This window comes from Ranitomeya imitator, chromosome 3 (genome assembly GCF_032444005.1).
Source record: "Ranitomeya imitator isolate aRanImi1 chromosome 3, aRanImi1.pri, whole genome shotgun sequence".
NCBI lineage: Eukaryota > Metazoa > Chordata > Amphibia > Anura > Dendrobatidae > Ranitomeya > Ranitomeya imitator.
This window is the reverse complement of record NC_091284.1, coordinates 266,376,802-266,399,756: the sequence shown is the minus strand read 5'-3', so window position 1 is coordinate 266,399,756 and position 22,955 is coordinate 266,376,802. Positions and strand designations below refer to the sequence as shown.

General features: G+C 43.1%; 1 protein-coding gene across 1 annotated transcript in view; it reads left to right on the top strand.

Annotated features, from left to right (window-relative positions):
* The first annotated feature begins 1,667 nt into the window (after nt 1-1,667).
* Nucleotides 1,668-22,955, top strand: part of PLCXD2 (phosphatidylinositol specific phospholipase C X domain containing 2) — a 58,234-nt gene continuing 36,946 nt past the window's right edge. The window contains exon 1 of the mRNA XM_069756444.1: nt 1,668-1,933. Within this exon, the coding sequence (XP_069612545.1) occupies nt 1,849-1,933 (85 nt within the window). The 5' untranslated portion in view covers nt 1,668-1,848. The remainder of the gene's footprint in view (nt 1,934-22,955) is intronic.

Below are 22,955 nucleotides of genomic sequence, written 5' to 3'. Positions count from 1 at the left end.
AATGGTCTCTTATGTTTCCACTAAGCCCGCACATTTGCTGAGTGTAAGAGGAGTGTAATACAGTATATAACACAATAAGTGCGATAATACCAGACTGTGACACATAGTGTTCTGGCCCAAGTATCTGATAGGTGTAGTAGTAGTCAGCACCTGTAAATGGTCTCTTATGTTTCCACTAAGCCCGCACATCGGCTGAGTGTAAGAGGAGTGTAATACAGTATGTAACACAATAAGTGCGATAATACCAGACTGTGACACATAGCGTTCTGGCCCAAGTATCTGATAGGTGTAGTAGTAGTCAGCACCTGTAAACGGTCTCTTATGTTTCCACTAAGCCCGCACATCTGCTGAGTGTAAGAAGAGTGTAATACAGTATATAACACAATAAGCGCGATAATACCAGACTGTGACACATAGTGCTATGGCCCAAGTATCTGATAGGTGTAGTAGTACTCAACACCTGTAAATGGTCTCTTATGTTTCCACTAAGCCCGCACATCGGCTGAGTGTAAGAAGAGTGTAATACAGTATATAACACAATAAGCGCGATAATACCAGACTGTGACACATAGTGTTCTGGCCCAAGTATCTGATAGGTGTAGTAGTAGTCAGCACCTGTAAATGGTCTCTTATGTTTCCACTAAGCCCGCACATCGGCTGAGTGTAAGAGGAGTGTAATACAGTATGTAACACAATAAGTGCGATAATACCAGACTGTGACACATAGTGTTCTGGCCCAAGTATCTGATAGGTGTAGTAGTAGTCAGCACCTGTAAACGGTCTCTTATGTTTCCACTAAGCCCGCACATCTGCTGAGTGTAAGAAGAGTGTAATACAGTATATAACACAATAAGCGCGATAATACCAGACTGTGACACATAGTGCTATGGCCCAAGTATCTGATAGGTGTAGTAGTACTCAACACCTGTAAATGGTCTCTTATGTTTCCACTAAGCCCGCACATCGGCTGAGTGTAAGAGGAGTGTAATACAGTATATAACACAATAAGTGCGATAATACCAGACTGTGACACATAGTGCTATGGACCAAGTATCTGATAGGTGTAGTAGTACTCAACACCTGTAAATGGTCTCTTATGTTTCCACTAAGCCCGCACATCTGCTGAGTGTAAGAGGAGTGTAATACAGTATATAACACAATAAGCGCGATAATACCAGACTGTGACACATAGTGCTATGGCCCAAGTATCTGATAGGTGTAGTAGTACTCAACACCTGTAAATGGTCTCTTATGTTTCCACTAAACCCGCACATCGGCTGAGTGTAAGAGGAGCGTAATACAGTATATAACACAATAAGCGCGATAATACCAGACTGTGACACATAGTGCTATGGCCCAAGTATCTGATAGGTGTAGTAGTGTTCCACAACTAAAAGAGGTCTCTTATGTGGGAAAACTGATAAAATCGGTAGTGTATCAAATACTTATTTTCACCACTGTATATGACATGCCAAAATCACACACTTTCTAATCGTCTTGGTATTCTAGAATTGCCTTTCATTTCTTCTTTATCAATGGAACATCGATGTCTAAATAGCATTTGATGCTGTAATCCCTGATTGTGTCCACAGGATGGCGCTGTGCCTGAGAGCCCAGTGACGGGTGTGACAGAGGTCCAGCCCCGCTTACTCAGCACAGAGGCTAATACGCTTATGCTGCCGCCGTCACACAGAGCTGTCACCGGCTCTCAGCACGGGAGGTCTGCAGCCGGCATGTCAGGAAGTGAGTGCACAGCACGGCCACACCGGGCGGCGGGCGGCTCACACACAGGACGCGGCCGGGGACAGCCCGCCAACATCTGAGTATGAGCGATCCCTGCACCGAGTGATGGCTGTGACGTGCAATGAGGACTGGATGGGCACTCTGCCAGTGTGCCTAAGCACCATGCCACTCTCCAACCTGGCCATACCAGGTATTTACCACAGGAACAGTTACAGTAGTGTCCTGCTCATTACTTATTCTGTGTAATGTGTTCTATGTAACTAGTACTATTATCATACTGTGTAGTACTACTGCTATCATACTACCATGTATGTAGTGTTACTGCTATCATACTATATGTAGTATTACTGCTATTATATTATATGTAGTACTGCTGATATCATACTATATGTAGTGTTACTGCTATCATACTGTATGCAGTGTTACTGCTATCATAGTACATGTAGTACTACTGATATCATACTATATGTAGTATTACTACTATCATATTATATGTAGTATTACTGCTATCAAAATATATGTAGTATTACTACTATCATATTATATGTAGTATTACTGCTATCATACTATATGTAATATTACTTCTTTCATATTATATGTAGTATTACTGCTATCATACTGTATGTAGTACTACTGCTATGATACTATATGTAGTACTACTGATATCATACTATATGTAGTATTACTGCTATCATACTATATGTAATATTACTTCTTTCATATTATATGTAGTATTACTGCTATCATACTGTATGTAGTACTACTGATATCATACTATATGTAGTATTACTGCTATCATACTATATGTAGTATTGCTGCTATCATACTATATGTAGTATTACTACTATCATATTATATGTAGTATTACTGCTATCATACTATATGTAATATTACTTTCATATTATATGTAGTATTACTGCTATCATACTGTATGTAGTACTACTGCTATGATACTATATGTAGTACTACTGATATCATACTATATGTAGTATTACTGCTATCATACTATATGTAATATTACTTCTTTCATATTATATGTAGTATTACTGCTATCATACTGTATGTAGTACTACTGATATCATACTATATGTAGTACTACTGATATCATACTATATGTAGTACTACTGATATCATACTATATGTAGTATTACTGCTATCATACTATATGTAGTATTACTGCTATCATACTATATGTAGTATTACTACTATCATATTATATGTAGTATTACTGCTATCATACTATATGTAATATTACTTCTTTCATATTATATGTAGTATTACTGCTATCATACTGTATGTAGTACTACTGCTATGATACTATATGTAGTACTACTGATATCATACTATATGTAGTATTACTGCTATCATACTATATGTAATATTACTTCTTTCATATTATATGTAGTATTACTGCTATCATACTGTATGTAGTACTACTGATATCATACTATATGTAGTACTACTGATATCATACTATATGTAGTATTACTGCTATCATACTATATGTAGTATTACTGCTATCATACTATATGTAGTATTACTACTATCATATTATATGTAGTATTACTGCTATCATACTATATGTAATATTACTTCTTTCATATTATATGTAGTATTACTGCTATCATACTGTATGTAGTACTACTGCTATGATACTATATGTAGTTTTACTGCTATCATACTATATGAAAACATATCGGAACCAATAAGACATACAAAACATAGTCCCAAAAACCCCTATCACGGGGGACCAGGGATCGTCTCCAGGATATAGTCTTTAATACATAGAGAAAAGAGAGTTTGTGATCCAAACCAAAAGTATATAGTTCCAAGTCAAGGTTGCTCAAAGAATCCACACCTTGCAGCTTTGTAAAGTTACAAACTGATTATCATACTATATGTAGTATTACTGCTATCATACTATATGTAGTATTACTGCTATCATACTATATGTAGTATTACTGCTATCATACTATATGTAGTATTACTGCTATCATACTATATGTAGTATTACTGCTATCATACTATATGTAGTACTAATGCTATCATACTATATGCAGTATTACTGCTATCATACTACATGTAGTACTACTGCTATCATACTATATGTAGTATTACTGCTATCATACTATATATAGTACTAATGCTATCATACTATATGCAGTATTACTGCTATCATACTACATGTAGTACTGCTGCCATCATATTATATGTAGTATTGCTGCTATCATACTATATGTAGTATTACTGCTATCATACTTTATGTAGTATAGCTGGTATCATACTGTATGTAGTACTGCTGCTATCATACTATATGTAGTATTACTGCTATCATACTATATGTAGTATTATTGTTAACATACTATATGTAGTATTAGGCTACGTTCATATTTGCATTGTGCGATGTTGCGTCGGCGACGCAACGCACAACGCAAACAAAAATGCACCAAAACGCACGCTAAAATGCATAGTTTTGCGACGCATGCGTCCTTTTTTGCCGAATTTTGGACGCAAAAAAAATGCATCTTGCTGCGTCCTCTGCGCCCTAACGTTTGCGGCAAAAAAAACGCATTCATCGCAAAACGCATGCAAACGCATGTCCATGCGCCCCCATGTTAAATATAGGGGAGCATGACGCATGCGTCGCCGCGGCTGCGCCCGACGCAGCCCAGCAGAACGCAAATGTTAACGTAGCCTTACTGCTATCATAGTATATGTAGTATTACTGCTCTCATAGTATATGTAGTATTACTGCTATCATAGTATATGTAGTATTACTACTGCTATCATACTGTATGTAGTATTACAGTTATCATACTATACGAAGTATTACTGCTGTCATACTAAATGTAGTATTACTGCTATCATAGTATATGTAGTTTTACTGCTATCATACTATATGTAGTATTACTATTATACTATATGTAGTATTACTGCTATCATACTGTATGTAATATTATTGCTGTCATACTATATGTAGTATTACTGCTATCATACTATATGTAGTACTACTGCTATCATAGCATATGTAGTATTACTGCTATCATACTGTATGTAGTACTACTGCTATCATACTATATGTAGTATTACTGCTATCATACTATATGTAGTATTACTGCTATCGTAGTACATGCAGTATTACTACTATCATACTATATGTAGTTCTACTGCTATCATACTATATGTAGTATTACTGCTATCATACTATATGTAATATTACTGTATCATACTATATGAAGCATTACTGCTGTCATACTATATGTAGTATTGCTGCTATCATACTATATGTAGTATTACTGCTATCATACTGTATGTAGTACTACTGCTATCATACTATATGTAGTATTACTTCTATCCTACTATATGTAGTATTACTGCTATCATACTATATGTAGTATTACCGCTATCATGCTGTATGTAGTATTGCTGCTATCACACTATGTACTGCTATCATAGTACATGTAGTATTACTGCTATCATACCATATGTAGTGTTACTGCTATCATACTATATGTAGTATTACTGCTATCATACTGTATGTAGTACTACTGCTATCATACTATATGTAGTATTACTTCTATCATACTATATGTAGTATTACTTCTATCATACTATATGTAGTTTTACTGCTATCATACTATATGTAGTATTACTGCTGTCATACTATATGTAGTATTACCGCTATCATACTGTATGTAGTATTGCTGCTATCACACTATGTACTGCTATCATAGAACATTTAGTATTACTGCTATCATATCATATGTAGTATTACTGCTATCATACTTTATGTATTTTTACTGCTATCATACTATATGTAGTATTACTGCTATCATACTATATGTAGTATTACTGATATCATACTATATGTAGTATTAGGCCGGCGTCACACTTGCGAGTTTTACGGACGTAAGAGCGCAGAAACTACGTCCGTAAAACTCGCATAACATACGGCACAATTATTCTCTATGCCCCTGCTCCTATCTGCCGTATTTTACTGATCAGTATTATACGGCTTTCTACAGCCGTAGAAAATCGCAGCATGCTGCGTTTGTCACCGTATTGCGCAGATAGAACGCCAATGAAAGTCTATGGAAGCCCCAAAAATATGGATTACACACGGACCAGCAGTGTGACTTGCGAAGAATACGCAGCACTGTTAGAGAGAAAAGCCGGTAATTCAGTGCGGTGTACAGTAAAATCACACTGACAGCTTACAGTAGAATAGGTAGAATAAATGTGTACACATAGAATAGGTATAGATATATATATATATGTCAGTGAGACACATATATGTATATATATTAATATTTCATACAGCGCGAGATAGCAGAAAGCCGGTAATTCAATTACCGGCTTTTGCTTTCTCCTTCCTAAACCCGACATGATATGAGACCTGGTTTACATACAGTAAACCATCTCATATCCCCATTTTTTTTGCATATTCCACACTACTAATGTTAGTAGTGTGTATATGCAAAATTTGGCCGTTCTAGCTATTAAAATAAAGGGTTAAATGGCGGAAAAAATTGGCGTGGGCTCCCGCACAATTTTCTCCGCCAGAGTAGTAAAGCCAGTGACTGAGGGCAGATATTAATAGCCTAGAGAGGGTCCATGGTTATTGCCCCCCCCCTGGCTAAAAACATCTGCCCCCAGCCACCCCAGAAAAGGCACATCTGGAAGATGCGCCAATTCTGGCACTTGGCCACTCTCTTCCCATTCCCATGTAGCGGTTGGAAATGGGGTAATGAAGGGTTAATGCCACCTTGCTATTGTAAGGTGACATTAAGCCAAATTAATAATGGAGAGGCGTCAATTATGACACCTATCCATTATTAATCCAATACTAGTAAAGGGTTAAAAAACACACAAACACATTATTAAAAATTATTTTAATGAAAAAATCACAAAGGTTGTTGGAATAATTTATTCTACGCCCAATTCACTCACTGAAGACCCACGATCTGTAACTAAAAAAAAATAAATAAACCAACAATATACATACCTTCCGAAGATCTGTAACGTCCAACGATTTAAATCCATCTGAAGGGGTTAAAATATTTTGCAGCCACGAGCTCCGCTAATGCAGCTGCTCATGGCTGCAAAACCCCGGCGAATGAAGGTAAAGTAGGTCAATGATCTATATTTAGCTTCATTTGCGGTGAGGCGCCCTCTGCTGGCTGTCCCTAGATCGTGGGAACTTTCCTAGAAAGCTCCCAGGCTCGAGTTCATATGAGGACAACCAGCAGAGGGCGCCCTCTTATGATCTCGAGCAAGTGAGCTTTCTAGGAAAGGAGGAGCTACGGACCACTATTTTCGGGACTTTTCAGCGTATTACGGCCGTAATATACGGACCGTATTTTCATACGCTGTGTGTGACGCCGGCCTTACCGCTATCATACTGTATGTAGTATTGCTGCTATCACACTATGTACTGCTATCATAGTACATGTAGTATTACTGCTATCATATCATATGTAGTATTACTGCTATCATACTATATGTAGTATTACTGCTATCATACTATATGTAGTATTACTGCTATCATACTATATGTAGTATTACTGATATCATACTATATGTAGTATTACTACTGCTATCATGGACTATTAAAGCTGATGGGGGCTTACAACCTGGATTGTGTTCTTAGTAGTGATGAGCGAGTGTACTCGTTACTCGAGTTTTCTGAGCATGTTCGGGTGTTCTCCGAGTATCTTGGGCGTGCTTGTAGATAATATTTGTGTCGCCGGAGCTTCAGGATTTGCGGCTGTTAGACAACTTGAACACATGCAGGGATTGCCTGTTTGTTAGAAAATCCCCACATGTAGTCAGGCTGTCTAGCAGCCGCAAATTATGCAGCTGCGGGAACACAAACATAATGTACAAGGACACCTAAGATACTCGGAGAACACACGAGCATGCTCGGAAAACTGGAGTAATGAGCACACTCCCTCATCACTAGTTCCTAATATTCCAATTCATAAGGTAGCCCACTGTCTTGAAAAGTCATGTAAAACTGGAGCACCAATGTATTACTGCGGTCATGGTGGTTTTACTGCATTGGAAAATTCTGCAATGTAGAGTAATGAGAGTACCGCATAGTTCTCTCTCTCCGAATACTGTTTTCAGACACAATAAATGCTCTGCAGCTGCTGTAGGGATTTGTAGATTTTGTAGCTTTTTTCCTAGTTGTCATCAGCAAGTAGAACAAGGGTATGTGAGGTTATCTGCTATCGAATGTTGTGTTTCCATGGGAAATCACTTCATTTCTCCAGCACTGATAAAGGCTGTCTACACCTTAGGCCAGTCTCACACGTCAGTGTCTCTGGTACGTGAGGTGACAGTTTCCTCACGTACCGGAGCCACTGACACACGTAGACACATAAAAATCAATGCATCTGTGCAGATGTCATTGATTTTTTGCGGACCGTGTCTCCTTGTGCCAAATTTGGAGACATGTCAGTGTTCGTGGGAGCGCACGGATTACACGGACCCATTAAAGTCAATGGGTCCGTGTAAAACACGTACCGCACACGGACGTTGTCCATGTGCAGTCCGTGTGCCGTGCAGGAGACAGCGCTACATTAAGCGCTGTCCCCCCCACTGGTGCTGAAGCCGCGATTCATATCTTCCCTGCAGCAGCGTTTGCTGTAGAGAAGATATGAATATTAATGTGTAAAATGCAGATCCAGATCAAATGAATGGGTCTGTGCACATGTCAGTGTGTTTCCACGGACCATGTGTCCATGGGCAAAACACGCTGACATGTCCGTTTTATAGCGTCAGCATGGACGTCAAGTTCTACTTTTGAACAACACCATTGGTTTTACCATGTCGTATAACAGAAAATGTGAAAAAAATTCAAAGTGCGATGAAATTGCAAAAAAATTGCAATCCCACACTTGTTTTTTTGCTTGCCTTTTTGCTAGGTTCACTAAATGCTAAGACTGTGTGCACACGTTGTGGATTTGATTGCAGATCCGCAGCGCTTTTTGCCGTACGGAATTGCATTAAATCCACAACCAATGTAAGTCTATGGGAACCGCAGACTTGTGCACATTCTGCAGAAAAGGCCGCACCGAAACGCAGCTTTTTTTTTTCTCCGCAGCATGTCACTTCTTTTGTGCCGAACTGCAGCGTTTCTGCACCCTTAGGCCGGGATCACACACAGCGAGATACGGCCGAGTCTCGCAGGTTAAAATCACTCTGGCACCGGCATTCCGGAGCGGAGCGTGCGACCGCATAGCAATACATGGAGCCGCACGCTCCGCTCCGGAGTGCCGGTGCCAGAGCTTGTATTTAACCTGTGAGACTTGGCCGTATCTCGCTGTAGTGTGACTCCGGCCTTAGACTTTCATTGAGATGTAAAAAATATCTGCAGTTTTGTTGCGGATGTGGGTCCGAGAAACGCTGCAGTTCAGGAGGAGGGAAGTGTGTGGGCGGTGACCAGGGCCGGACTGGCCATCGGGCACTTCTGGCAAATGCCAGAAGGGCCGGTGCCAGTAGTGGGCCGCTGCACTCTTTCCCCCCTCCTCCCGCCAGTGCCGTCTATGACGCCGGTATAGTTCAATGCAATAATGGAGGAGAGAGCGTCCGCTGACGCTCCCTCTCCCATCATTCCCCGCTCTGCCTCTGACACTGCGGGTGCGCGATGACGTCATATCATCGCACACCTGCTGTGTCCTGGGCAGACTGCAGCCGCCGAGACAGGAGACAGCAGCCAGGAGCAGCGCGGGCAAGAGGAGAGGTGAGGAGAGTGTTTTTTTTTTTTTTACTGGACTGTGGAGCCATTATCGGGGGGATGAGATGTGGGTTGTGCTGTATATACCACTGTGTGGGCTGTGTTGTGTATATACCACTGTGTGGGCTGTGCTGTGTATATACCACTGTGTGGGCTGTGCTGTGTATATACCACTGTGTGGGCTGTGCTGTGTATATACCACTGTGTGGGCTGTGTTGTGTATATACCACTGTGTGGGCTGTGCTGTGTATATACCACTGTGTGGGCTGTGCTGTGTACATACCACTGTGTGGGCTGTGCTGTGTATATACCACTGTGTGGGCTGTGCTGTGTATATACCACTGTGTGGGCTGTGCTGTGTATATACCACTGTGTGGGCTGTGCTGTGTATATACCACTGTGTGGGCTGTGCTGTGTATACTACTATGCGGGCTGTGCTGTATATACTACTACGCGGGCTGTGCTGTATATACTACTATGCAGGCTGTGCTGTATACTACTACACGGGCTGTGCTGTATACTACTTCGCGGGCTGTGCTATATTATGCAGGCTGTGCTATATACTATGCAGGTTGTGCTATATTATATGCAAGCTTTGATATATACTATGGGAGGTATATTATATTCTATGGGGGAGGCCGTGTTATATACTATGTGGCTGTGTTATATACTATTGCGGGGGTATATTCTATTCTATGGGGGGTATATTATATTCTATGGGGGAGGCTGTCTTATATACTATGGGAGGCTGCATTATATTCTATGGGGGCTACATTATATATTATGAGGAGGTGGGCTGCATTATATTCTATGGGGGGCTGTATTAGATTTTAAGAGGGATGATTGCATCATACTCTTTGATGGGGCTGCATTATATTCTATGGGGAGGTGGGCTGCATTCTATTCTATTCGGGGCTACATTATATTCTATGGGGGGCTGTATTATATTTATATTCTATGAGGGGTGATTGCATCATACTCTATGGGAGGGCTGCATGATATTCTTTGGGGGGTTACATTATACTCTGGGGTGGCTGCATTATAGTCAGCAAATTCAGATGTAAGGCTACTTTCACACTTGCGTCGGTACGAGGCCGTCGCAAATTGTCGGCCAGACGTACCGACCGACGTTATGCTAAATTTAGCACAACGTGGGCAGCGGATGCAGTTTTACAACGCATCCGCTGCCCATTGTGATGAGCATGGAGGAGGGGGCGGAGTTCCAGCCACACATGCGCAGTAGTAAATGGCAGACACGTCGCACAAAAAAAGTTACATTGAACTTTTTTTGTGCATCGCGTCCGCCAAAACACATGACGGATCCGTTGCACGACGGACGCGACATGTGGCCAGCCGTCGCGATCCGTCGCTAATACAAGTCTATAGGTACAAAACGCATCCTGCGAGCACATTTGCAGGATCCGTTTTTTTTCGCCGGATCTTTTTTTTATCGCCGTATCCTTTTTTCCCCACCTGATCGTTTTTTTCCGCCAGATCCGTTTTTTTCTCATAGAGTTGTATTAGCGCCGGAGTGCGCCTGATGGCCACACGTTTTATCCGTTTTTTGCTAGATCCGTCGCTGTGCATTTTTTCGATGTACTGAAAAACCGTTCCTCTGTATGTGTTTTCCGTCTGGCGGAAACAGCTTTTTTGACGGATCCTGCAAAAAACGGATTAAACGTGTGGCCATCAGGCGCAATCCGGCGCTAATATAACTCTATGAGAAAAAACAGATCTGGCGGAAAAAAAAACAATCCGGTGGAAAAAAATGGATCCGGTTGAAAAAAAATGGATCTGGCGGAAAAAAACGATCCGGTGCAAAAAAACGGATCCTGCAAATGTGCTTGCAGGATGCGTTTTACCCATAGACTTATGTTAGCGACGGATCGTGCTTTGGCGGACCGTCGGCACGAAAAAACGTTCAAGTGAAAGTTTTTTTGGCCGTCGTGCCCGCCATTTTCTACTGCGCATGTGCGGCAGAAACTCCGCCCCCTTCTCCCCGCACTTCAGAATAGGCAGCGGATGCTTTGAAGAACTGCATCCGTTGCCCACGTCATGCACAAATTTCACAACGTGCGTCGGTACATCGGCCCGACGCATAGCAACGGACCCGTAACGACGCAAGAGTGAAAGAGGCCTTAATGAGCGTTGAATTTTTAAAAAAAAAAAAAGCAGAAGAAAACGGCGTGGCCTCCCGCGCAATTTTCTGCGCCAGAGGGGGATATTTGTAGCCTGCTATGAATACCAGCCCGCAGCTGTCTGCGTAGCCTTTACTGGCTATTAAAATAGGGGGACCCCCCCAAAAAAAGACGTGGGGTCCTCCTATATTTTATAGCCAGAAAGGCTACGCAGACAGCTGCGGGCTGATATTCATAGCCTAGAGAGGGGCCATGGATATTGCCCCCCCCGGCTACAAATACCAGTCTGCAGCCGCCCCAGAAATGGCGCATCTGTAAGATGCGCCAATTCCAGCACTTAGCCCCTCTCCTCCCACTCCCGAGTAGCGGTGGGATATGGGGTAATAAGGGGTTAATGTCACTTTGCTATTGTAAGGTGACATTAAGCCGGGTTAATAACGGAGAGGCGTCAATAAGACACCTATCCATTATTAATCCAATAGTAAAAAAGGGTTAATAAAACACGCACACATTTGGAAAAAAGTATTTTAATATTTTTTATTTAACCATACTTACCATACTTCAGCGCCTGCAAAAAAAGTAAAATAATAAACCGTATACTATCTGTCCGCCGTAGTCCAATTAATAATGAGTGTCCCACGACGATCTCCCCTATAGAACAGTGACATCGGGTGATGTCACTGCTCTATAGGACCCTCAGTGACACACTGACAGGAGACAATGGCTCCTGCAGTGCATCACTGAGGTTACCTGAGTTCAGGGTCTCACTTTATGGCATTTGCTGCGTGGGAAAATGTCTCACCCAGCAATGCCATAAGTGAGACTAGGGAATATTTTCTCACAGGGGCGTAGGAATACCTTGTGAGGAATACATGATGGAAGGATACCTCCCATCATTGTGTTCCTGGAGCCCCTGGAAAGTGGTCGCATCAGCTGATGCTCCTGCTCTCCACTGGGAGATCGTCGTGGGACACTCGTTTTAATTGGATTTCTGCGGATCAGGGAGTATATTGTTTGTTTATTATTTTAATATTTTTTACAGGTGACAATGGCTTCGGGGAAACAAAGTGACAAGTGATGGTGAGTATATACTCTATGTTATATGTACTGTATGTCTGTATGTATGTTGTATGTGTGTACTGTGCATGGTGCATGTCGTCGCATGGTGCATGTCGTCATATGTTGCATGTCGCCGCATGTTGCATGTCGGCGCATGATGCATGTTGGCGCATGGTGCATGTCGTCGCATGGTGCATGTAGCATGATGTCGCATGTCGTCACATGGTGCATGTAGCATGTCGTCGCATTGCGCATGTCGCCGCATGGTGCATGTCGTCGCATGGTGCATGTCAGCGCATGGTGCATGTTGACGCATGGTGCATGTCGTCGCATGGTGCATGTCGCATGTCGTCGCATGGTGCATGTAGCACGTCATAGCATGTCATCGCATGGTGCATGTAGCATGTCGCCGCATGTTGCATGTCGGCGCATGGTGTTGCATGTTGCATGTCGCCGCATGTTGCATGTCAGTGCATGGTGCATGTCGGCGCATGATGCATGTCGGCGTATGGAGCATGTCGCCGCATGTTGGCGCATGGTGCATGATGGTGCATGTTGTCGCATGGTGCATGTCGCCGCATGGTGCATGTCATCGCATGGTGCATGTCGTCGCATGGTGCCGCATGGTGCATGTCGCATGTAGCCGCATGGTGCATGTCGTCGCATGGTGCCGCATGGTGCATGTCGCATGTAGCCGCATGGTGCATGTCGCATGTAGTCGCATGTGTTGAATGTTGTCACATGTTACGTCACATGGTGTGTGTTGTATGTATGTACTGTGTTTTTTTTTTTTTTTACATTCAACACATTAGCCGGATGATGGGACTACTACTGTCCCATCATTGGCTAATGTGTTACTTGCTGTCACTGTAGCAGGCAGAGCCCGATGGGACTTGTAGTCCCATCGGACGATGCCTGCACACAGAGACGCCGCTGCCACCGCACAGACCCCCGCCGTTGCACCGGCCGCCACCACGGCACCGGCCGCCGACGATGACGCACCGGCCGCCACAGCACCGGCCACCGCACCAGCCGCCGATGCATCGGCCGCCACACCGGACGCGGACGACGGCAGCAGAGCAGATCTTAGCACAGCCCCGCCCGCAGCACAGCCCCGCCCGCCCCCAGCACACACAGCCCCGCCCGCCCCCAGCACACACACAGCCCCGCCCGCCCCCAGCGCACACAGCCCCGCCCGCCACCAGCACACACAGCCCCGCAGGCAGCACACAGCCACGCGCACAGCCCAGTCACTCTTGAGTGACTGCTGTCTATGGAGGCAGGGTCACGCCTGTTGCCGACGTCACGTCAATTTCCAGAGTCTGGAAATTGACGTGACGTCAGCGGAAATTAGCAGTGACTGCAGCCTAGGGGTCACGTGACCCGGACTCAGCCGCTGCCATAGCGCCGCTCACAGGCGAAAACGGCAACAGAAGGTATTTACACAATTCATTAGGGGCCCAGGGGGGATACATTGGGGGGTTACATGAAAGTAGTGGACAACCCCTTTAAACATTACAAATACATAGAAAACTGTACAACATTCACTGGTGTTTAACATTGCAATACATTTCAATAAATACAGCTCTGGCAAAAATTAAGAGACCACCACATCAAAACCCTGTTATGGGCAGCCCATTCTCCAGACCTGAACCCCATTGAAAACCTCTGGAATGTAATCAAGAGGATGATGGATAGTCACAAGCCATCAAACAAAGAACTGCTTACGTTTTTGCGCCAGAAGCAGTGTGACAGACTGGTGGAAAGCATGCCAAGACGCATGAAAGCTGTGATTAAAAATCATGGTTATTCCACAAAATATTGATTTCTGAACTGTTCCTGAGTTAAAAAATATTGTATTGTTGTTTCTAAATGATTATGAACTTGTTTTCTTTGCATTATTTGAGGTCTGAAAGCACTGTTTTTCTTTTTTCTAATTTTGACCACTTCTCCTTTTCAAAAAAAAAACCAAAATATATTGCTTGGAAATTCTGAGACATGTTGTCAGTAGTTTATAGAATAAATGAAATATTTACATTTTACTCAAAAATATACCTATAAAGAGAAAAATCAGACAAACTGAACATTTTGCAGTGGTCTCTTAATTTTTGCCAGAGCTGTATTTATAATTGTAAGGAGAAAAATAGCTTTCCTTGCGCTGCTGGCTGGCACATGTGATCACCCAGCTGCTGCAGGAGCCAGTGGCTGCGGCTAACATATGTACCCGCTATTATTATGATATGTGCCTCATTCTTTAATAGTAGTTTACTTTTCTCCAATTGCCTTCTCGTTTGGGTCTATTGACTCTGACAAATCCGAAAAATTTAAATGTCTCAAAACTGCTTCAGTGTGATTCAGAAAATGCTTTGCGGCACCAGACGTATTACCATATTTTTCGGACTATAAGACGCACCTAGATTTTAGAGGAGGAAAATAGAAAAAGAATTGAAGCAAAAATTGTGGTCATGATGCACTGTTATAGGGGAGGTGGGTATTTGCTGCCGACACTGTTATATGGGTAATGTTCCCCAATTCTGTACTAATATCCCAAATTCTGGTACATATATGTCCCCATCCTGGTATATATGGCTCCCCCCTTCCTGATATATATCTCCCCATCCAGGTATATGTGATCCCCATCCTGGTGTACTGTATGTCTCCATTCAGGTATATATGACCCTCCTTCCTGGTATCCATGGCCCCCATCCCCATCCTGGTATACATGATTCTCCATCCTGGTATACATGGCCCCAATCCCTGTATACATGGCCCCCATCCCATCTTGGTATACATGGTTCCCAACCTGGTATGCATGGCCCCCCATCCTGGTATATATAGCCCTCATCATGCCGCGCCCATAAAAAATAAACTATTTTACTCACCTTACCTCTGCTCTATCGTAGCGCGGAGTTCTGTTCTGATGCCAGAAACATGTCACTGCCATGTGCCCCCACATGCTAACATCAACTCCTGGAATATTCACTTCTCCCCACACCCACGACTATGGGAATGGGGAGCAGTGAATATTCATTCTTATTTAATAGCGTGCACAGGTCTTACCTGCAGCTCCTGGCTCCTGCAGCAGCTCAGCAATCATGTGTGCCTGCTATTAAAGAGAATTAATATTCATCGCTCTCTACTTTCATAGTCCCGCCCACCTCTCGGTGCCTAGTACAGTGCATAGAGGTGGGCAGGACTATAGGCATAGGGGAGCAGTGAATATTCATTCTGTTTAATAGCGGGCACACGTGATGGCCCGGCGGCTGTGTCTAACACGTGTACAGACAATGAATATTCACATCTTCACAGGTTTATAGTCCCTCCCACCTCTAGGCGCCGGATTCAGTGCATAGAGATGGGAGAGACCATTGGCATGGGGAGCAGTAAATATTATTTTTTTTAATAGTGGGCACACGTGTTAGCTGCAACCGCCAGCTCCTGCCTCCTGTGACCTGCTCGACCACTGCTGCGGTTCTACCTCCCACAGCCACAACCACCATAAGGACTATAAGGTACATTTGGACTATAAGATGCATCCCCCACTTTCCTCCAAAATTTTGTCCGAAAATTTTAATCCGAAAAATATGGTACATAACACGGGGTGGCCGCTACTGTCTTCATGTGTGGAATGGGAGCGCATTGCGTGCTAATTCCTCTCACGAATTACGTCCAGACTCTAGCTCTGGCCAGCGTCAGGACCTAATCCTTGATTGCATAGGCTGCATGCACAGTAGGGAACGCTGTGTGCATGAGCAAAACGGGAGTGCCGGCCCCTGCTGTCCATGGGAATCTGTGTTGGCCAGAGAAAAGATCGTTGTAACGTGCATGCTGGAGGTTCCACACCCCTGAATTAAGCAGTGCCAATATGCTTTTACATATATACTAGCTGAAGAGCCCGGCGTTGCCTGGGCATAGTAAATATCTGTGGTTAGTTATAGCACCTCACTTCTCTTATTTTCCCATTACGCCTCTCATTTTCCCCCTCACATCTTTCATTTTCCCCCTCACATCTCTCATTTTCTCCCTCCCACCTCTCATTTTCCCCCTCACTCCTTTTATTTTCCCCCTCACTCCTCTCATTCCCCCCTAACACTTGTCATTTCGACCTCACATCTGTCATTTTCAGATCACTCCACTATTTTCCCTCGCTCCTCTCATTTTGCACTCACACCTTTTCATTTTCACCTCACACCTCTCATTTTCACCTCACACATCTCATTTTCACCTCACACATCTCATTTTTCCCTCAGTATATACATGTTTGTCATCTCCCTTATATATAGTATACACCTGTATGTCATCTCCTGTATGTAGTATATACCTGTATGTCATCTCCCCGGTATATAGTATATACCTGTATGTCATCTCCCCTGTAAATACTATATAAATGCTGTATGTCATCTCCTCCTGTATATTGTATATACCTATGTGTCATCTCCTCCTGTATATACTACTGTATATACATACCTGTATGTCATCTCTTCTGTATATAGTATATACCTGTGTGTCATCTCCTCCTATATATAGTATATACCTATATGTCATCTCCTGTATATAGTATATACCTGTATATCATCTCCCCTGTATATAGTATGTACCTGCTGTATGTCATCTCCTCTATATACCTATGTGTCATCTCCTCTTTTATATAGTATATACCTGTATGTAAGCTCCTCCTGTATATAATATATACCTGTAAGTCATCTCCTCCTGTATATAGTATATACCTGTGTGTCATCTCCCCTGTATATAGTATGTACCTGTATGTCATCTCCTCCTGTATTAGACCTCGTTCACATGTTATTTGGTCAGTATTTTTACCTCAGTATTTGTAAGCTAAATTGGCAGCCTGATAAATCCCCAGCCAACAGGAAGCCCTCCCCCCTGGCAGTATATATTAGCTCACACATACACATAATAGACAGGTCATGTGACTGACAGCTGCCGTATTTCCTATATGGTACATTTGTTGCTCTTGTAGTTTGTCTGCTTATTAATCAGATTTTTATTTTTGAAGGATAATACCAGACTTGTGTGTGTTTTAGGGCGAGTTTCATGTGTCAAGTTGTGTGTGTTGAGTTGCGTGTGGCGACATGCATGTAGCGACTTTTGTGAGATGTGTTTTGTGTGGCGACATGCGTGTAGCAACTTTTAGTGTGTTGAGTTGCATGTGACAGGTTAGTGTAGCAAGTGGTGTGCAGCAAGTTTTGCGCATAGCGAGTTTTATGTGTGGTGCGTTTTGAGTATGTGCAAGTTTTGTGTGAGGCAACTTTTGCATGTGTTGCAACTTTTGTACATGTGGCAATTTTTCCGCGCGTGCAAGTTTTGCGTGTGGCGAGTTTTGCATGTGGCAAGTTTAGCATGTGGCGAATTTTGCGCGTGGCGAGTTTTGAGCGGTGACTTTTGTGTTTCGACTTTTATGTGGCGAGGTTGGTGTATGTGTGGTGAAATGTGTGCTGAGGGTGGTATATGTGTTCCAGCACGTGGTAGTGTGTGGCGCATTTTGTGTGTGTGTTCATATCCCCGTGTATGGTGAGTATCCTGTTGTGAATTCTGTTTTCGAACTCCCTCCTGTGGTCATGAATGGTACTTCGGTGAGTTCTGTCCATGGACTCCCTCTGGTGGCTGTGAGTGGAGCTGCTGCTTCTGAGGTTCCTTCCACAGGTGACGTAGTTTATTCTTTTTTTGTTCTATTTAACTCCACTCAGATCGTTACTCCATGCCAGCTGTCAATGTTCTTGTACTGATTCAGTTCGCTCTTGGATCTTTCTGGTGACCTGTCTACTCCAGCAGAAGCTAAGTCCCTGCTAGTTAATTATTTGTTCATTGTTTCCTTGTCCAGTTGGCTTTCATGATTTTGTCTTGCTAGCTGGAAGCTCTGGGATGCAGAGTGGCACCTCCGCACCGTGAGTCGGTGCGGAGGTCTTTTTGCACACTCTGCGTGGTCTTTTGTAGTTTTTTGTGCTGACCGCAAAGATACCTTTCCTATCCTCAGTCTGTTTAGTAAGTCTGGCCTTCCTTTGCTGAAACCTGTTTCATTTCTGTGTTTGTGACTTTCATCTTAACTCACAGTCAATATATGTGGGGGGCTGCCTTTTCCTTTGGGGAATTTCTCTGAGGTAAGGTAGGCTTTATTTTCTATCTTTAGGGCTAGTTAGCTCTTAGGCTGTGAAGAGGCGTCTAGGTCATGTTAGGTACGCTCCACGGCTATTTCTAGTTGTGTGATAGGATTAGGGGTTGCGGTCAGCAGAGCTCCCACTTCCCAGAGCTTGTCCTGTGTGAGTTTAACCATCAGGTCGTTCCGGGTGCTCCTAACCACCAGGTCCATAACAGTATCCCATGTCAAGGCCCCACCTTAGCAACTGTACGGTATATACTCTTTGGTGCCATCGCTCTCATTCTTTAAGTCCCCCTTGTTCACATCTGGTAGCTGTCAATTTGCCTCCAACACTTTTCCTTTCACTTTTTCCCCATTATGTAGATAGGGGCAAAATTGTTTGGTGAATTGGAAAACGCGGGGTTAAAATTTCGCCTCACAACATAGCCTATGACGCTCTCGGGGTCCAGACGTGTGACTGTGCAAAATTTTGTGGCTGTAGCTGTGACGGTGCAGATGCCAATCCCGGACATACACACACACACATACACATTCAGCTTTATATATACCGTATTTTCTGGTGTATAAGACGACTGGGTTTATAAGACGACCCCCAACTTTTCCATATAAAATATGGAATTTGGGATATGCCCGCCGTATAAGACGGGGGTCATCTTATACGCCCAGTCATCTTATACGGCGTGTGGTTCCCAGGGTCTGGAGGAGAGGAGACTCTCCTTCAGGCCCTGGGATTCATACAACAAAGGATATACTCACCCTTCGATGACCGCTCACCTGACCGCTCATGTGACCGCGACGTCATCGAAGGTCCTTCACTCTCTGCATTCTTAGGAACGGAGGCAGACGCTAGCAGCGCTGTGAGCCAGGGGCCGTCCGAGGGTGAGTATATCCTTTGTTTTTTATTTTAATTCTTTATTTTTTACACAAATATGAATCCCAGGGCCTGAAGGAGAGTCTCCTCTCCTCCAGACCCTGGGAACAACACGCAGACATCCAGGATCGCTCCCTGCACACACCGTACCGGGCGTATAAGACGACCCCCGACTTTTGGGACAATTTTTAGGGGTCAAAAAGTCGTGTTATACGCCGGAAAATACGGTATATATATATATATATATATATATATATATATATATATATATATATACGTGGTCAAAATTGTTGGTACCCCTCGTTTAATGACAGAAAACCCCACAATGGTCACAGAAATAACTATAACTTGAATCTGACAAAAGTAATAATAAATAAGAAAAATCTATGAAAATGAACAAATGAAAGTCAGACATTGCTTTTCAACTATGCTTCCACAGAATTTGTAGAAAAATAGAACTCATGAAATAGTCCTGGACAGAAATGCTGGTACCCCTGAAAATAATGTGACAAAGGGACATGTTAAATCAAGGTGTGTCCACTAACTCTCATCACAGGTGTCTACAATCTTGGAACCTGTGAGTGGGCCTGTATATAGGGCTACAGATACTCAAAGAATTGGAATAATTCATCATGTTGAACCGTGCCAGATAGGATTCAAAGTTGGTAACTCCAATCAGAGAAGTCACCACTGATTTGAATATTTTGTTTGGCCCTTCAGTGCGTCTGTTCATTATATTTCCACATGGTTTTAATGTTTCTAAGTCAAATATCCATTTCATCTGGACAATAATTGGCGAATTTAAATGACAATGTAATGAGGTTGTATTCAGCCTAAAGGCCCCTTCACATTAAGCGACGCTGCAGCGATACCGACAACGATCCGGATCGCTGCAGCGTCGCTGTTTGGTCGCTGGAGAGCTGTCACACAGACAGCTCTCCAGCGACCAACGATGCCGGTAACCAGGGTAAACATCGGGTAACTAAGCGCAGGGCCGCGCTTAGTAACCCGATGTTTACCCTGGATACCATGCTAAAAGTTAAAAAAAACAAACACTACATACTTACCTACCGCTGTCTGTCCTCCAGCGCTGCGCTCTGCTTCTCTGCTCTCCTCCTGTACTGTCTGTGAGCCGGAAAGCAGAGCGGTGACGTCACCGCTCTGCTTTCCGGCTCACAGACAGTACAGGAGGAGTGCAGAGCACAGCGCTGGAGGACAGACAGCGGTAGGTAAGTATGTACTGTTTGTTTTTTTTAACTTTTAGCATGGTATCCAGGGTAAACATCGGGTTACTAAGCGCGGCCCTGCGCTTAGTTACCCGATGTTTACCCTGGTTACCAGTGAAGACATCGCTGGATCGGTGTCACACACGCCGATCCAGCGATGTCTCCAGGGAGTCCAGCGACGAAATAAAGTTCTGGACTTTATTCAGCGACCAACGATCTCCCAGCAGGGGCCTGATCGTTGGTCGCTGTCATACAGAACGATTTCATTAACGATATCGTTGCTACGTCACAAATAGCAACGATATCGTTAACAATATCGTTATGTGTGAAGGTACCTTTAGTGAGTAGGGCAGCTGGTGCTGTAAATACGACCCCGAGGACATTATTGCTCCGATTCACTGGCGATGTTCACACCAGTCTTGATAATGGGGCATAGTGGAGACAGATGCTCCTGATTAGTTAAGAGGGACGTGCCTCTTAACGAACTAGGAGCGCCTGACAAGTGCTGTGTGCACCTCGCCACAAATCTTAGAAACTGGAGTAACTTTTCTGGTCTAAGGAACGCCACTGCTCCTCATGAAATAGACGACCTCTGGCGTCTTGTCCCCATCATGTGAAAATGCCAAAAGTCATAAAATTGTGTTTCTCAAAAAAATGTGCAACTTTTCAAAGCAATATATGCCAGAGTTTTGGTGTAATCACTTTGAATCGGAGCCTAAGTCTTGGTGTGGATCTGGTTATGAACATACTTAGATTTCTAGAAATACTTTACGTATATTACATTACTTACATGTGTATGTTAGAATGGCAGGCTTTTGTGCCTGGATTTGTTAAAGAGGATTGTCTAAGAAGTTAATCCGTTAATTATAGGATTAACTGCAGATTGTTAGTGACCTGAATCCTGGGACCTTGTTGGAATGTACTGTTTGCTTTTCCTCTATGATTTCTCAAGAGTATTTAACAAATTAATCTCTTCATATTACATTTTAATGAGAGTGTATAGCAGTCCTTGCCATCTATCATTGTTTGGGTAACGAGAAGTATGTAGGTCGGCCTCCATTAACTGAATGAATTCAAACTTCCGCATTCCAAGTTGACGGCTTTATGCTCTTGTAAAGTCACTGTTTAATGCTTGATCTATGCACGCGTATGAATAGAATAAAATCATTCTGAGAAAGAAATCAGCCACCATTGCTACATTCATAACATTGCACACATAAGTCTGTTTTCATGTGACAGTTTAAAGGGGTATTCCCATCTCCAAGATCCTATCCAAATATGTAGGTGTAATAATAATAATAATATTAGCAAATACCTCCAATTTGAAATGTAGTATATTTCTTCTGATTTGCTATGTCGCTTACCCCATGTGAAGGGCATTGCAGTAGCTTAGATATCCATGGTTACAACTAACTAACTCACAATATGAGAGGTCATAACCATGGATACCAAACCTACTGCAATGCCCTGCACATGGGGTAAGCTACATAGCTAATCAAAAGAACTATACTACATTTCTAATTGGAGAAAGCCCTTTAAGGAGATGTGGTATGGTCAGGGCTATACTGGGACTTGAAATCAGTCTTGGCATTTTAAGGGCCATACACTAATCCTTTCAGAGCATGGTATGCAGATCCAAACTGGGTCCATCACTCTTTAGCTCAGCCTTTACATATCTGCGTCACTTAGCCAGCCTACAGTTCCCTGCACTGCTGACTGGCCCGGACTGCCATTATGTAGGAAAGAGGGGGCCGAGTGCTAGGTCTGTGCGGCAACTCATCCAGTCTCCACATTTGTGGGAGTCTGACTTCTGGGATCCTAAAATAAAGTGGTGAATCCAATTTGTAGGTAAAACTACAACTCCTATCAGGCCCTGAAAGTCTACAACTGATGGTGTGATTTCTAGTTTTCAAGGGTGGAGAAGAGGATTATAATATTTCACACTGTAGCAGTATTTTCTAAAATTACCTAGCAGTAGAATTGACAAGCGTCGTATTCAGACCCCCTGCTACATTTGATTCGTCTCCAGCTATGTGAGTTGATCTCATTTCTGCACCGT